At 46.0% G+C, this 16290-nt stretch overlaps 1 protein-coding gene across 1 annotated transcript in view; it reads right to left on the bottom strand.

Moving 5' to 3' along the window:
• Positions 1–16290, bottom strand: part of chrna2b (cholinergic receptor, nicotinic, alpha 2b (neuronal)) — a 43408-nt gene that overhangs the window by 20992 nt on the left and 6126 nt on the right. Inside the window, exons 3-4 of the mRNA XM_029694148.1 lie at positions 8779–8823; positions 7044–7153 (exon numbers count right to left, since the gene is read on the bottom strand). Coding sequence (XP_029550008.1) covers positions 7044–7153; positions 8779–8823 — 155 coding nt within the window. The remainder of the gene's footprint in view (positions 1–7043; positions 7154–8778; positions 8824–16290) is intronic.

Below are 16290 nucleotides of genomic sequence, written 5' to 3'. Positions count from 1 at the left end.
ACATTTTAATATGACAGGAACCTCATCAACACTTCACAAATTGTTTATTTACACACAAACACACAGGACTCCGAGACATATTAGAAGCCATTTTTTTGGTAAAGACTTACGATCCTCCAGGAACAATCTCTTATATGGCAGTCTAATTGATCTCCTCCCCTCAAGCGCTACAAATCCCCTGATCACGGCTTTAATACACGCCACTAATAGCTGTAGCTAGAGACATAATATTAAGTCTATCATTACATCTTCCTCCATTCACACACACACACACACACACACACACACACACACACACACACACACACACACACACACACACACACACACACACACACCTTTTTAATTTCAATAACTGAGCATGATCTCACAGGAGAGCTTGAGGAGGTGGAACAGTCATTAAATAATCTTGAGTTTTAATCTGACACTTTTGGCCATGAAACTATAATTAATTTACATGAGGAAAAAACTATAAGGAGGGCTAGTATATTACTGGGGAGGGCTAGGATCAGGATAACACGGCAGTATATTACTGGGGAGGGCTAGGGTCAGGATAACATGGCAGTATATTACTGGGGAGGAGGCTAGGATCAGGATAACACGGCAGTATATTACTGGGGAGTGCTAGGATCAGGATAACATGGCAGTATATTACTGGGGAGGAGGCTAGGATCAGGATAACATGGCAGTATATTACTGGGGAGGAGGCTAGGATCAGGATAACATGGCAGTATATTACTGGGGAGGGCTAGGATCAGGATAACATGGCAGTATATTACTGGGGAGGGCTAGGATCAGGATAACATGGCAGTATATTACTGGGGAGGAGGCTAGGATCAGGTTAACATGGCAGTATATTACTGGGGAGGGCTAGGATCAGGATAACATGGCAGTATATTACTGGGGAGGGCTAGGATCAGGATAACATGGCAGTATATTACTGGGGAGGAGGCTAGGATCAGGTTAACATGGCAGTATATTACTGGGGAGGAGGCTAGGATCAGGATAACATGGCAGTATATTACTGGGGAGGAGGCTAGGATCAGGATAACATGGCAGTATATTACTGGGGAGGGCTAGGATCAGGTTAAAACGGCAGTATATTACTGGGGAGGGCTAGGATCAGGATAACATGGCAGTATATTACTGGGGAGGGCTAGGATCAGGATAACACGGCAGTATATTACTGGGGAGGGCTAGGATCAGGATAACATGGCAGTATATTACTGGGGAGGGCTAGGATCAGGATAACACGGCAGTATATTACTGGGGAGGAGGCTAGGATCAGGATAACATGGCAGTATATTACTGGGGAGGACTAGGATCAGGATAACACGGCAGTGTATTACTGGGGAGGGCTAGGATCAGGATAACATGGCAGTATATTACTGGGGAGGGCTAGGATCAGGATAACACGGCAGTATATTACTGGGGAGGAGGCTAGGATCAGGATAACATGGCAGTATATTACCGGGGAGGGCTAGGATGAGGATAACATGGCAGTATATTACTGGGGAGGAGGCTAGGATCAGGATAACACGGCAGTATATTACTGGGGAGGAGGCTAGGATCAGGATAACACGGCAGTATATTACTGGGGAGGGCTAGGATCAGGATAACATGGCAGTATATTACTGGGGAGGAGGCTAGGATCAGGATAACATGGCAGTATATTACTGGGGAGGGCTAGGATCAGGATAACACGGCAGTATATCACTGGGGAGGGCTAGGATCAGGATAACATGGCAGTATATTACTGGGGAGGAGCCTAGGATCAGGATAACATGGCAGTATATTACTGGGGAGGAGGCTAGGATCAGGATAACATGGCAGTATATTACTGGGGAGGAGGCTAGGATCAGGATAACATGGCAGTATATTACTGGGGAGGAGGCTAGGATCAGGATAACGGCAGTATATTACTGGGGAGGGCTAGGATCAGGATAACATGGCAGTATATTACTGGGGAGGAGGCTAGGATCAGGATAACACGGCAGTATATTACTGAGGAGGGCTAGGATCAGGATAACAAGGCAGTATATTACTGGGGATGAGGCTAGGATCAGGATAACACGGCAGTATATTACTGGGGAGGGCTAGGATCAGGATAACATGGCAGTATATTACTGGGGAGGAGGCTAGGATCAGGATAACACGGCAGTATATTACTGGGGAGGGCTAGGATCAGGATAACATGGCAGTATATTACTGGGGAGGAGGCTAGGATCAGGATAACATGGCAGTATATTACTGGGGAGGGCTAGGATCAGGATAATATGGCAGTATATTACTGGGGAGGAGGCTAGGATCAGGATAACATGGCAGTATATTACTGGAGAGGAGGCTAGGATCAGGATAACATGGCAGTATATTACTGGGGAGGAGGCTAGGATCAGGAAAACATGGCAGTATATTACTGGGGAGGAGGCTAGGATCAGGATAACATGGCAGTATATTACTGGGGAGGGCTAGGATCAGGATAACATGGCAGTATATTACCGGGGAGGAGGCTAGGATCAGGATAACATGGCAGTATATTACTGGGGAGGAGGCTAGGATCAGGATAACATGGCAGTATATTACTGGGGAGGAGGCTAGGATCAGGATAACGGCAGTATATTACTGGGGAGGGCTAGGATCAGGATAACATGGCAGTATATTACTGGGGAGGAGGCTAGGATCAGGATAACACGGAAGTATATTACTGAGGAGGGCTAGGATCAGGATAACAAGGCAGTATATTACTGGGGATGAGGCTAGGATCAGGATAACACGGCAGTATATTACTGGGGAGGGCTAGGATCAGGATAACATGGCAGTATATTACTGGGGAGGAGGCTAGGATCAGGATAACATGGCAGTATATTACTGGGGAGGGCTAGGATCAGGATAACATGGCAGTATATTACTGGGGAGGAGGCTAGGATCAGGATAACATGGCAGTATATTACTGGGGAGGGCTAGGATCAGGATAATATGGCAGTATATTACTGGGGAGGAGGCTAGGATCAGGATAACATGGCAGTATATTACTCGAGAGGAGGCTAGGATCAGGATAACATGGCAGTATATTACTGGGGAGGAGGCTAGGATCAGGATAACATGGCAGTATATTACTGGGGAGGAGGCTAGGATCAGGATAACATGGCAGTATATTACTGGGGAGGAGGCTAGGATCAGGATAACATGGCAGTATATTACTGGGGAGGAGGCTAGGATCAGGATAACATGGCAGTATATTACTGGGGAGGAGGCTAGGATCAGGATAACATGGCAGTATATTACTGGGGAGGAGGCTAGGATCAGGATAACATGGCAGTATATTACTGGGGAGGAGGCTAGGATCAGGATAACATGGCAGTATATTACTGGGGAGGGCTAGGATCAGGATAACATGGCAGTATATTACTGGGGAGGAGGCTAGGATCAGGATAACATGGCAGTATATTACTGGGGAGGGCTAGGATCAGGATAACATGGCAGTATATTACTGGGGAGGAGGCTAGGATCAGGATAACACGGCAGTATATTACTGGGGAGGAGGCTAGGATCAGGAAAACACGGCAGTATATTACTGGGGAGGGCTAGGATCAGGATAACACGGCAGTATATTACTGGGGAGGGCTAGGATCAGGATAACATGGCAGTATATTACTGGGGAGGGCTAGGATCAGGATAACAGGGCAGTATATTACTGGCGAGGGCTAGGATCAGGATAACACGGCAGTATATTACTGGGGAGGAGGCTAGGATCAGGATAACATGGCAGTATATTACTGGGGAGGAGGCTAGGATCAGGTTAACATGGCAGTATATTACTGGGGAGGAGGCTAGGATCAGGATAACATGGCAGTATATTACTGGGGAGGGCTAGGATCAGGATAACATGGCAGTATATTACTGGGGAGGGCTAGGATCAGGATAACATGGCAGTATATTACTGGGGAGGGCTAGGATCAGGATAACATGGCAGTATATTACTGGGGAGTGCTAGGATCAGGATAACATGGCAGTATATTACTGGGGAGGGCTAGGATCAGGATAACACGGCAGTATATTACTGGGGAGGGCTAGGATCAGGATAACACGGCAGTATATTACTGGGGAGGGCTAGGATCAGGATAACACGGCAGTATATTACTGGGGAAGAGGCTAGGATCAGGATAACACGGCAGTATATTACTGGGGAGGGCGAGGATCAGGATAACACGGCAGTATATTACTGGGGAGGGCTAGGATCAGGATAACACGGCAGTATATTACTGGGGAGGGCTAGGATCAGGATAACACGGCAGTATATTACTGGGGAGGGCTTGGATCAGGATAACACGGCAGTATATTACTGGGGAGGAGGCTAGGATCAGGATAACATGGCAGTATATTACTGGGGAGGAGGCTAGGATCAGGATAACATGGCAGTATATTACTGGGGAGGAGGCTAGGATCAGGATAACATGGCAGTATATTACTGGGGAGGAGGCTAGGATCAGGATAACATGGCAGTATATTACTGGGGAGGGCTAGGATCAGGATAACATGGCAGTATATTACTGGGGAGGAGGCTAGGATCAGGATAACATGGCAGTATATTACTGGAGAGGAGGCTAGGATCAGGATAACATGGCAGTATATTACTGGGGAGGAGGCTAGGATCAGGATAACATGGCAGTATATTACTGGGGAGGAGGCTAGGATCAGGATAACATGGCAGTATATTACTGGGGAGGGCTAGGATCAGGATAACATGGCAGTATATTACTGGGGAGGAGGCTAGGATCAGGATAACATGGCAGTATATTACTGGGGAGGAGGCTAGGATCAGGATAACATGGCAGTATATTACTGGGGAGGAGGCTAGGATCAGGATAACATGGCAGTATATTACTGGGGAGGAGGCTAGGATCAGGATAACATGGCAGTATATTACTGGGGAGGAGGCTAGGATCAGGATAACATGGCAGTATATTACTGGGGAGGAGGCTAGGATCAGGATAACATGGCAGTATATTACTGGGGAGGGGCTAGGATCAGGATAACATGGCAGTATATTACTGGGGAGGGCTAGGATCAGGATAACATGGCAGTATATTACTGGGAGGAGGCTAGGATCAGGATAACATGGCAGTATATTACTGGGGAGGGCTAGGATCAGGATAACATGGCAGTATATTACTGGGGAGGAGGCTAGGATCAGGATAACACGGCAGTATATTACTGGGGAGGGCTAGGATCAGGATAACACGGCAGTATATTACTGGGGAGGGCTAGGATCAGGATAACATGGCAGTATATTACTGGGGAGGGCTAGGATCAGGATAACAGGGCAGTATATTACTGGCGAGGGCTAGGATCAGGATAACACGGCAGTATATTACTGGGGAGGAGGCTAGGATCAGGATAACATGGCAGTATATTACTGGGGAGGAGGCTAGGATCAGGTTAACATGGCAGTATATTACTGGGGAGGAGGCTAGGATCAGGATAACATGGCAGTATATTACTGGGGAGGGCTAGGATCAGGATAACATGGCAGTATATTACTGGGGAGGGCTAGGATCAGGATAACATGGCAGTATATTACTGGGGAGGGCTAGGATCAGGATAACATGGCAGTATATTACTGGGGAGTGCTAGGATCAGGATAACACGGCAGTATATTACTGGGGAGGGCTAGGATCAGGATAACACGGCAGTATATTACTGGGGAGGGCTAGGATCAGGATAACACGGCAGTATATTACTGGGGAGGGCTAGGATCAGGATAACACGGCAGTATATTACTGGGGAGGAGGCTAGGATCAGGATAACACGGCAGTATATTACTGGGGAGGGCGAGGATCAGGATAACACGGCAGTATATTACTGGGGAGGGCTAGGATCAGGATAACACGGCAGTATATTACTGGGGAGGGCTAGGATCAGGATAACACGGCAGTATATTACTGGGGAGGGCTTGGATCAGGATAACACGGCAGTATATTACTGGGGAGGGCTAGGATCAGGATAACATGGCAGTATATTACTGGGGAGGGCTAGGATCAGGATAATATGGCAGTATATTACTGGGGAGGAGGCTAGGATCAGGATAACACGGCAGTATATTACTGGGGAGGGCTAGGATCAGGATAACATGGCAGTATATTACTGGGGAGGGCTAGGATCAGGATAACAGGGCAGTATATTACTGGCGAGGGCTAGGATCAGGATAACACGGCAGTATATTACTGGGGAGGAGGCTAGGATCAGGATAACATGGCAGTATATTACTGGGGAGGAGGCTAGGATCAGGATAACACGGCAGTATATTACTGGGGAGGGCTAGGATCAGGATAACATGGCAGTATATTACTGGGGAGGAGGCTAGGATCAGGATAACATGGCAGTATATTACTGGGGAGGGCTAGGATCAGGATAACACGGCAGTATATTACTGGGGAGGGCTAGGATCAGGATAACATGGCAGTATATTACTGGGGAGGAGGCTAGGATCAGGATAACATGGCAGTATATTACTGGGGAGGGCTAGGATCAGGATAAAACGGCAGTATATTACTGGGGAGGAGGCTAGGATCAGGATAACATGGCAGTATATTACTGGGGAGGAGGCTAGGATCAGGATAACACGGCAGTATATTACTGGGGAGGAGGCTAGGATCAGGATAACACGGCAGTATATTACTGGGGAGGAGGCTAGGATCAGGATAATATGGCAGTATATTACTGGGGAGGAGGCCTACAGCTGCTTTTTAATCATTCAAACCCTAACAGCAACAGGTACATCGATTCGTGCCTCAGTGTTGGACATAAATATGTAATCTATGGTAATCATCATTGCTGTCATGCTCCAGAACATGTAGAAGGGACCACAGTCATCAGCTCATTGTTGTGGGGAAATATCTTCTGAGAAACACTTCTCGATGTGAAGCGTATGATTCATGAATCCAATAGATGGTGTCGCGTAACCATTTAAATAGGCCTAGATGTGGAGTCTCCTGAAGTCGACCTCGCTGTTACGTTAAGACAACAGTTTTGCTGTCACTCACTTGTTGTAGAGGACGATGTCTGGGACCCAGATGAGTTCTGACGGGACTCTGATGGACGTGACGTTGTCGTAGTCAGACGGTCTCCAGCGTAGCTTGTAGTCATTCCACTCCTAAGAGGAGAACACACACACACACACACACACACACACACACACACACACACACACACACACACACACACACACACGAGAGGACGAGAGGACATTCAGTGCCACAGGTCTTATCAGACAGAGTCAATTAAAGGCCTATTAATCCATAACAAACTAATAACGGTAATTAATTCACATTGAAACACCTCAGTCTGACGCACATGCTATATACACTGAATGTACTGAAACACACATGCTATATATACACTGAATGTACTGAAACACACATGCTATATTGTCACGTCCTGACCATGGTAAGCTGTTATTTTCTATGGTAGAGTAGGTCAGGGCGTGGCAGGGGGGTTTATTCTATGTTTTCTATTTCTATGTTGTTAGGTTCTAGTTTTTGTATTTCTATGTTGGTTTGTTTGGGATGATCTCCAATTAGAGGCAGCTGGTCCTCGTTGTCTCTAATTGGAGATCATACTTAAGTAGGGTTTTTTTCCACCTGGGTTTGTGGGAGATGTTTTTTGAGTAGGTGTAGTTTGTAACTCTACGTCACGGATTGTTGTTTTGTTCGTTCAATTTATTTTGTATGTATCACATAGTTTCACAGTGAAAATAAAATGTGGAATGACACACACGCTGCACTTTGGTCCGCTTCTCCTTTCGACAACCGTGACACATATATACTGAATGTACTAAAACACACATGCTATATATACTGAATGGACTGAAACACACATGCTATATATACTGAATGTACTAAAACACACATGCTATATATACACTGAATGTACTAAAACACATGCTATATATACTGAATGTACTAAAACACACATGCTATATATACTGAATGGACTGAAACACACATGCTATATATACTGAATGTACTAAAACACACATGCTATATATACTGAATGTACTAAAACACACATGCTATATATACTGAATGTACTGAAACACACATGCTATATATACTGAATGTACTAAAACACACATGCTATATATACACTGAATGTACTAAAACACACATGCTATATATACTGAATGTACTAAAACACACATGCTATATATACTGAATGGACTGAAACACACATGCTATATATACTGAATGTACTGAAACACACATGCTATATATACTGAATTTACTGAAACACACATGCTATATATACTGAATGTACTAAAACACACATGCTATATATACACTGAATGTACTGAAACACACATGCTATATATACACTGAATGTACTAAAACACATGCTATATATACTGAATGTACTAACACACACATGCTATATATACTGAATGGACTGAAACACACATGCTATATATACTGAATGTACTGAAACACACATGCTATATATACTGAATGTACTAAAACACACATGCTATATATACTGAATGTACTAAAACACACATGCTATATATACACTGAATGTACTGAAACACACATGCTATATATACACTGAAAGTACTAAAACACATGCTATATATACATTGAATGAACTAAAACACATGCTATATATACTGAAAGTACTGAAACACACATGCTATATATACACTGAATGTACTGAAACACACATGCTATATATACACTGAATGAACTAAAACACATGCTATATACACTGAATGTACTGAATCACCTGTTTCAGCCAGACGTTGGTGGTCATCATCTGATTTTTCTCGTCCTGCAGAAAGGAAAATACAAAAAGAGGTGAATGAAAAATAGAGAGAAGAAGAGAGAAGCAGAAAGAGAGAGAGGGAGAGAGAGAGAGAGAGAGAGGGGGAGGGGGGGGGGGGGGGGGGGGGGGGAGGGGGGGGGGAAAGCCCCAAATATTATTTAAGCATATCGGGTCCCGGGGGGAAAGTCCATTTCAGAACAAGTCCAACATTTTAGACATGTGAAGATCTCTAGGTCATAGGTTAACTAAATCTGGTTTAAACAAGGTCTGTTTTTGCAGGTCTATTTTCAAAATACTAAATATATTTCTTAAAATGTAAGATGGCTGCTGTATTCACAGAGAAACCATGATGCAATAGGAAAGGTTGTTAAACCTTACACCTTATAAATGTACAAATAGAGACAGCACGAGGACAATAATTAGAGACAGACGAAGAGCGACAGAGAGAACTAAAGACAGAGAGAACGAGAGAACGAGAGACAGAGAGAACGAGAGATGGAGAGAACGAGAGAGAGAAAGACAGATAGAACGGGATATGGAGAGAACTAGAGAGGGGAAGAGAGAGAGAGAACGAGAGATGAGAGAACTAGAGACAGAGACAGAGAAATTAAGAGAACTAGAGACAGAGAACGAGAGACGGAGAGATATAGAGAACGAGACATGGAGAGAACTAGACAGACAGAGGAAGAGAGAGACAGAATTAGAGATGTAGAGAACAAGAGACAGAGGAAGGGAGATGGAGAGAACTAGAGAGAGAACGAGAGATGGAGAGAACTAAAGAGAGCGAATGAGAGATGGAAAGAACTAGAGATAGAGAGACAGAACGAGAGATGGAGAGAACTAAAGACAGAGAGAATGAGAGATGGAGAGAATGAGAGATAGAGATAACTAGAGATAGAGAGAACTAGAGACAGAGGAAGAGAGATGCAGAGAACTAGAGACAGAGCGATAGAGAACTAGAGACAGAAGAAAAGAGATGGAGAGAACTAGAGACAGAGAACGAGAGATGGAGAGATAGAGAGATAGAGAGAACTAGAGACAGAGGAAGAGAGAACTAGAGAGAGAGAGAACGAGAGCTGGAGAGATCTAGACAGACAGAGGAAGAGAGAGACATAATTAGAGATGTAGAGAACAAGAGACAGAGGAAGGGAGATGGAGAGAACTAGAGAGAGAGGAAAAGAGACAGAGAGAACAAGAGATGGAGAGAACTAGAGAGAGAGAACGAGAGATGGAGAGAACTAAAGAGAGCGAATGAGAGATGGAAAGAACTAGAGACAGAGGAAAAGAGACAGAGAGAACAAGAGATGGAGAGAACTAGAGAGAGAGAACGAGAGATGGAGAGAACTAAAGAGAGCGAATGAGAGATGGAAAGAACTAGAGATAGAGAGACAGAACGAGAGATGGAGAGAACTAAAGACAGAGGAAGAGAGAAATGGAGAGAACTAGAGACTGAGGAAGAGAGAGAGAGAGAACAAGAGATGGAGAGAACTAGAGAGAGAGAATGAGAGATGGAGAGAACTAGAGAGAGCGAATGAGAGATGGAAAGAACTAGAGATAGAGAGACAGAACGAGAGATGGAGAGAACTAAAGACAGAGGAAGAGAAATGGAGAGAACTAGAGACTGAGGAAGAGAGAGAGAGAGAACAAGAGATGGAGAGAACGAGAGATGGAGAGAACTAGAGACAGAACGAGAGATGGAGACATCTAGAGAACGAGACACGGAGAGAACTAGACAAAGGAAGAGAGAGAGAGAATGAGAGATGGAGAGAACGAGAAACAGAGGAAGGGAGATGGAGAGAACTAGAGACAGAGAGATAGAGAACTAGAGACAGAGAGAATGAGAGATGGAGAGAACGCGAGATAGAGAGAACGAGAGAGAGAGAGAACGAGAGATGGAGAGAACTAGAGACAGGAAGAGAGACAGAGAGAACGAGAGATAGAGAGAACTAGAGACAGAGAGAACGAGAGATGGAGAGAATGAGAGATGGAGATAACTAGAGACAGAGGAAGAGAGATGCAGAGAACTAGAGACAGAGTGATAGAGAACTAGAGACAGAGAGAACGAGAGATGGAGAGAACTAGAGACAGAGAGAATGAGAGATGGAGAGAACGAGAGATGGAGAGAACTAGAGATAGAGAGAACTAGAGACAGAGAGAATGAGAGATGGAGAGAACTAGAGACAGAGAGAATGAGAGATGGAGAGAACGCGAGATAGAGATAACTAGAGACAGAGGAAGAGAGATGCAGAGAACTAGAGACAGAGAGAACGAGAGAGAGAGAGAACGAGAGAGAGAGAACGAGAGATGGAGAGAACTAGAGACAGGAAGAGAGACAGAGAGAACTAGACAGAGGAAGAGAGAGAGAATGAGAGATGGAGAGAACTAGAGACAGAAGAAGAGAGACAGAGTAAGAGAGAGAGAACGAGAGATGGAGAGAACTAGAGAGAGGAAGAGAGACAGAGAGAACGAGAGATGGAGAGTGTAAGAGAAGGTTTGTGTAACAATGTACAGTATATTCAAAACCCCTGCCACTCTTAATTTAAATTGTGGCCATGCTTGTGTGCAATACTTCTCTGTAGTTATTGACTGAAGGATTGTTTGATTAGGTTGTTTTTCACACCTTTACTCTGCTTCAAAGCCCATGTGAGGCGACTGATGGAGATTGAAGGATTTGTTTCAGTTTGCTGTGAGAGTTCATTTAGTAACACCTGTTTTGCAATTTCATAAACAGGTCTTGCCAATTACACTTAACTAACTGGTTATTCCCAAAGATAAGCTCATTGGGGAACAATGTGAGAATATTAAATGAATATAATTTACATAAATTCATATTTTCTGCAACAAGCTGTCAGTCAACACTGCTGCGATCCTGTGAGGTTCATTTGGACTGGTAGAGCATGACGCTTGGGTTCAATTCCCACTGGGCCCACCCATACGAAAATGTATATATGCGCCGTTATTCACTTTGGATGAAAGTGACTGGTAAAGGGCTTATATTATTATTATTATTATTATTATCATTATATTATTATCGTTATATTATATAATTATATTATATAATTATCATTATTCTACTATTATATTATTATCATTATTATTGTCGAGGTATGCGTGAAGGGCTGTAGGAAGTCAGGCACAGGAGAGCAGATATTTGGTGGCAAAACGGAGCCTTTTATTTGGCGAACCAAAAGGTACACGGCACAAACGAACACGGAAATACAAATATGGGTTTACCATAACCCAGCACAACCAGACTAACGTGCGCATTACATACAAACAGATAAACAATACCACACAAAGACATGGGGGAAACAGAGGGTTAAATACATAACACATAATGAGGGAAATGAGAACCAGGTGTGTAGGAAAACGAGACAAAACAAATGGAAAATGAAAATGGATTGGCGATGACTAGAAGACCGGCGACGTCGACCGCCGAATACCACCCGAACAAGGAGAGGCATCGACTTCGGCAGAAGTCGTGACAGTACCCCCCCTGACGACTCCGGCCTCGAGGACGACCCGGAGGGCGAGGCGCAGGGCGATCCGGACAGAGATGGTGGAACTCTCGCAGCAGAGAAGGATCCTCAAGGGGGCCCCCTGAAGGTGAACATGGGCAGCGTCCCATGTTTCCTCCGCGCACCGGAACCAGTCGTCCACTGCAGGAGCCTCGGTCTGACTCTGATGCCAAGGAGCCAGAACCGGCTGATACCCCAAAACACACTGGAAGGGGAAAGGTTAGTGGAGGAGTGGAGGAGTGGCGGAGCGAGTTCTGGGCCATCTCTGCCCAGGGCACGAACGCTGCCCACTCCCCCGGCCGGTCCTGGCAATAGGACCTTAGAAACTTACCCACATCCTGGTTAACTCCTGGTTAACTCTCTCCACCTGCCCATTACTCTCGGGATGAAAACCTGAGGTAAGGCTGATCGAGACCCCCAGACGTTCCATGAACGCCTTCCAGACCCTCGACGTGAACTGGGGACCTCGATCAGACACTATATTCTCAGGTACCCCGTAGTGCCGGAAGACGTGCGTAAACAAGGCCTCCACAGCCTGTAGGGTGACGCCCAAATGATCAGCTGGTCACGGACAGCAGACGGAACGTACAGACGTCCAACGGGACACTGGAGGGGAGCGGGCTCTGCACGCGACGCTCCCGTTCAATGTCCGCGTCTAGCTCCCACACTACCGGCGCCACCAGGCAGGAGGCCAGGAGATGGGAGTGGGATCCATGGGCCGCTCCTCTGTGTCATACAGCCGGGACAGTGCGTCTGCCTTCACATTCTAGGCACCTGGTCTGAAAGAAAGGGTGAAAACAAAACGAGTGAAAAACATGGCCCACCTTGCCTGGCGAGGGTTCAGTCTCCTCACCGCCCGGATGTACTCCAGATTGCGGTGGTCAGTCCAGATGAGAAAAGGGTGTTTAGCTCCCACAAGCCAATGTCTCCACGCCTTCAAAGCCTTGACGATGGCCAATAACTCCCGGTCCCCCACATCATAGTTTCGCTCCACCGGGCTGAGCTTCCTCGAGAAGAAAGCACAGGGGCGGAGCTTCGGTGGTGTACCCGAGCGCTGAGAGAGCACAGCTCCTATCCCAGCCTCGGACGCATCCACCTCCACTATGAACGCCAAAGAGGGATCCGGATGAGCCAGCACGGAGCCGAGGTAAACAGAGCCCTCAGGTGACTAAAAGCCCTGTCCGCCTCAGCTGTCCAATGCAAGCGCACCATGCCCCCCTTCAGCAGTGAGGTAATGGGAGCCGCTACCTGGCCAAAACCCCGGATAAACCTCCGGTAGTAGTTGGCAAACCCTAAGAACCGCTGCACCTCCTTTACCGTGGTGGGAGTCGGTCAATTACGCACAGCTGCAATGCGGTCACTCTCCATCTCCACCCCTGAGGTGGAAATGCGCTACCCTAGGAAGGAGACGGACTGTTGAAAGAACAGGCATTTCTCAGCCTTGACGTACAGGTCATGCTCCAACAGTCGACCAAGCACCTTACGCACCAGGAACACATGCTCGGCGCGTGTAGCGGAGTATATCAGAATGTCATCAATATACACCACTACACCCTGCCTGTGCAGGTCCCTGAAAATCTCATCTACAAAGGCTTGGAAGACTGATGGAGCATTCATCAACCCGTACGGCATGACGAGGTACTCATAATGCCCTGAGGTCGTGCTGAAAGCCGTCTTCCACTCGTCTCCCTCTCGGATACGCACCAGGTTATAAGCGCTCCTGAGATCTAGTTTGGTGAAGAAGCGTGCCCCGTGCATTGACTCTATCGCTGTGGCTATGAGCTGTAGCGGGTAACTATACAGTGATCTGATTCAGACCCCGATAGTCAATACACGGGCGCAGACCTCCCTCATTCTTCTTCACAAAAAAGAAACATATGTTTCCATAGCCACCGTCTCCGCCTGTGACAGGGGATACATGTGATTCCTGGGAAGTGCAGTGTCTACCAGGAGATCTATCGCACAATCCCCCCGTCGATGGGGTGGTATTGAGTCGCCTTCTTTTTGGAGAAGGCGAGAGCCAAATCGGCATATTCAGGGGGAATGCGCACGTAGCACCAACGGAAACCCCTAAACACTTACCTGAGCACTCTCACGACCACCCCGTGAGAGCCCTCTGTGGCCAAGAAACAGTGGGGTTATGACAAGCTAACCAGGGTAGGCCCAGCACCACGGGAAATGCAGGAGAGTCAATAAGGAAGAGAGTAATTCTCTCCGTGTGACCCCCCTGCGTCCCCATGCCCAAAGGAGTGGTTACCACCCTAATCAACCCTGACCCTAATGGTCGACTATCTAAGGTGTGAACAGGGAAGGGCACATCCACGGGAACAATGGGGATCCCTAAACAATGGGCAAATGATCTGTCAATAAATCTCCCAGCCGCGCCTGAATCAACGAGCGCCTTATGCTGGGAATGCGGGGGAAACTCCAAAAAAGTAACAAACAAAAACATGTTTTCAACAGAGGGCTTTGGGTGAGAATGGTGCCTTCTCACATGGGATGACGCCTGAGTGTCCTGCCTGCTGCCTCGAACCCCAGAGGAACCAACATGGCACCGACCAGCAGTGTGACCTCTGCGGCCACAGATGGTACACGTGAAAGCCCCTCCTCCGGTCTCCCAGCTCCAAGGCCCCTCCTCCGGTCTCCCAGCTCCAAGGTCCAAAATTCATGGCGAACTCCTGGGCGCTCCTCGTCCCCTGCCTCAGGTGGAAGAGACGTTCACCTGCCGCTCTACCCTCGGGCGGGTGGTCGAAGACTGTCCGGAAGCGGCGGGTGAACTCCGTGAAGTCCTCCAACGCCGTATCTCCTTCTGCCCACACGGTGTTGGCCCACTCCAGAGCTCTCCCTGAGAGGAACGAGACGAGGGTGGACACCCTCTCCCTTCCCGAGGAAGCTGGATAAACGGTGCCCAGGTAGAGGTCCAGCTGTAGCAGGAAGCCCTGGCACCGTGCCGCCGTCCCATCATACTCCCCGGGAAGGGTGAGACGCATCCCACTGGAACCGGGTACATGAGGGACGGGTAGTGAGGACCCCTGTTGTGCTGGAGAAGGTACTGGAGGACCTCCCTGTCTCTCCCAGTGATCCATCGTCTGGACGACGCGGTCCATGGCGGTTGCCGAGATGGTGAATCAACGCCGTGTGCTCCTGGACGCGCTCCTGGACTCTGCTACCATAGGTACCTGCTCCTGCTTACTCCATAATGGGTGTGGTATACTGTCAAGGTATGCCTGAAGGGCTGTAGTAAGTCATGCGCAGGAGAGCAGATATTTGGTGGCAAAACGGAACCTTTTATTTGGCGAACCAAAAGCACGAAAAAATACAAATATGGGTTTAACATAACCCAGCGCAACCAGACTAACGTGCGCATACATACCAACAGAGAAACAATACCGCACAAAGACATGGGAACAGAGGGTTAAATACATAACACATAATGAGGGAAATGAGAATCAGATGTGTGGGAAAACAAGACAAAACAAATGGAAAATGAAAAATGGATAGAAGACCGGCGACGTCGACCGCCGAACACCGCCCGAACAAGGAGTGGCATCGACTTCGGTAGAAGTCGTGACAATTATACTATTATTATATTATTTTCATTATATTATTATATTATATTATTATATTATTATACTATTATTATACTATATTATTATACTATATTATTATATTATTATACTATTATTATACTATATTATTATACTATATTATTATATTATTATACTGTTATTATACTATTATATTATATTATTATATCATTATTATACTATTATTATACTATTATATTATATTATTATATAATTATTATACTATTATACTATTATTATTATTATACTATTATATTATTATTATTATACTATTATATTATTATACTATTATTATTATTATACTATTATATTATTATATAATTATTATACTATTATATTATATTATTATATAATTATTATACTATTAT

Source organism: Salmo trutta, chromosome 1, assembly GCF_901001165.1.
Source record: "Salmo trutta chromosome 1, fSalTru1.1, whole genome shotgun sequence".
Taxonomy (NCBI): Eukaryota; Metazoa; Chordata; class Actinopteri; order Salmoniformes; family Salmonidae; genus Salmo; species Salmo trutta.
This window is presented reverse-complemented; position numbering and strand designations above follow the sequence as displayed.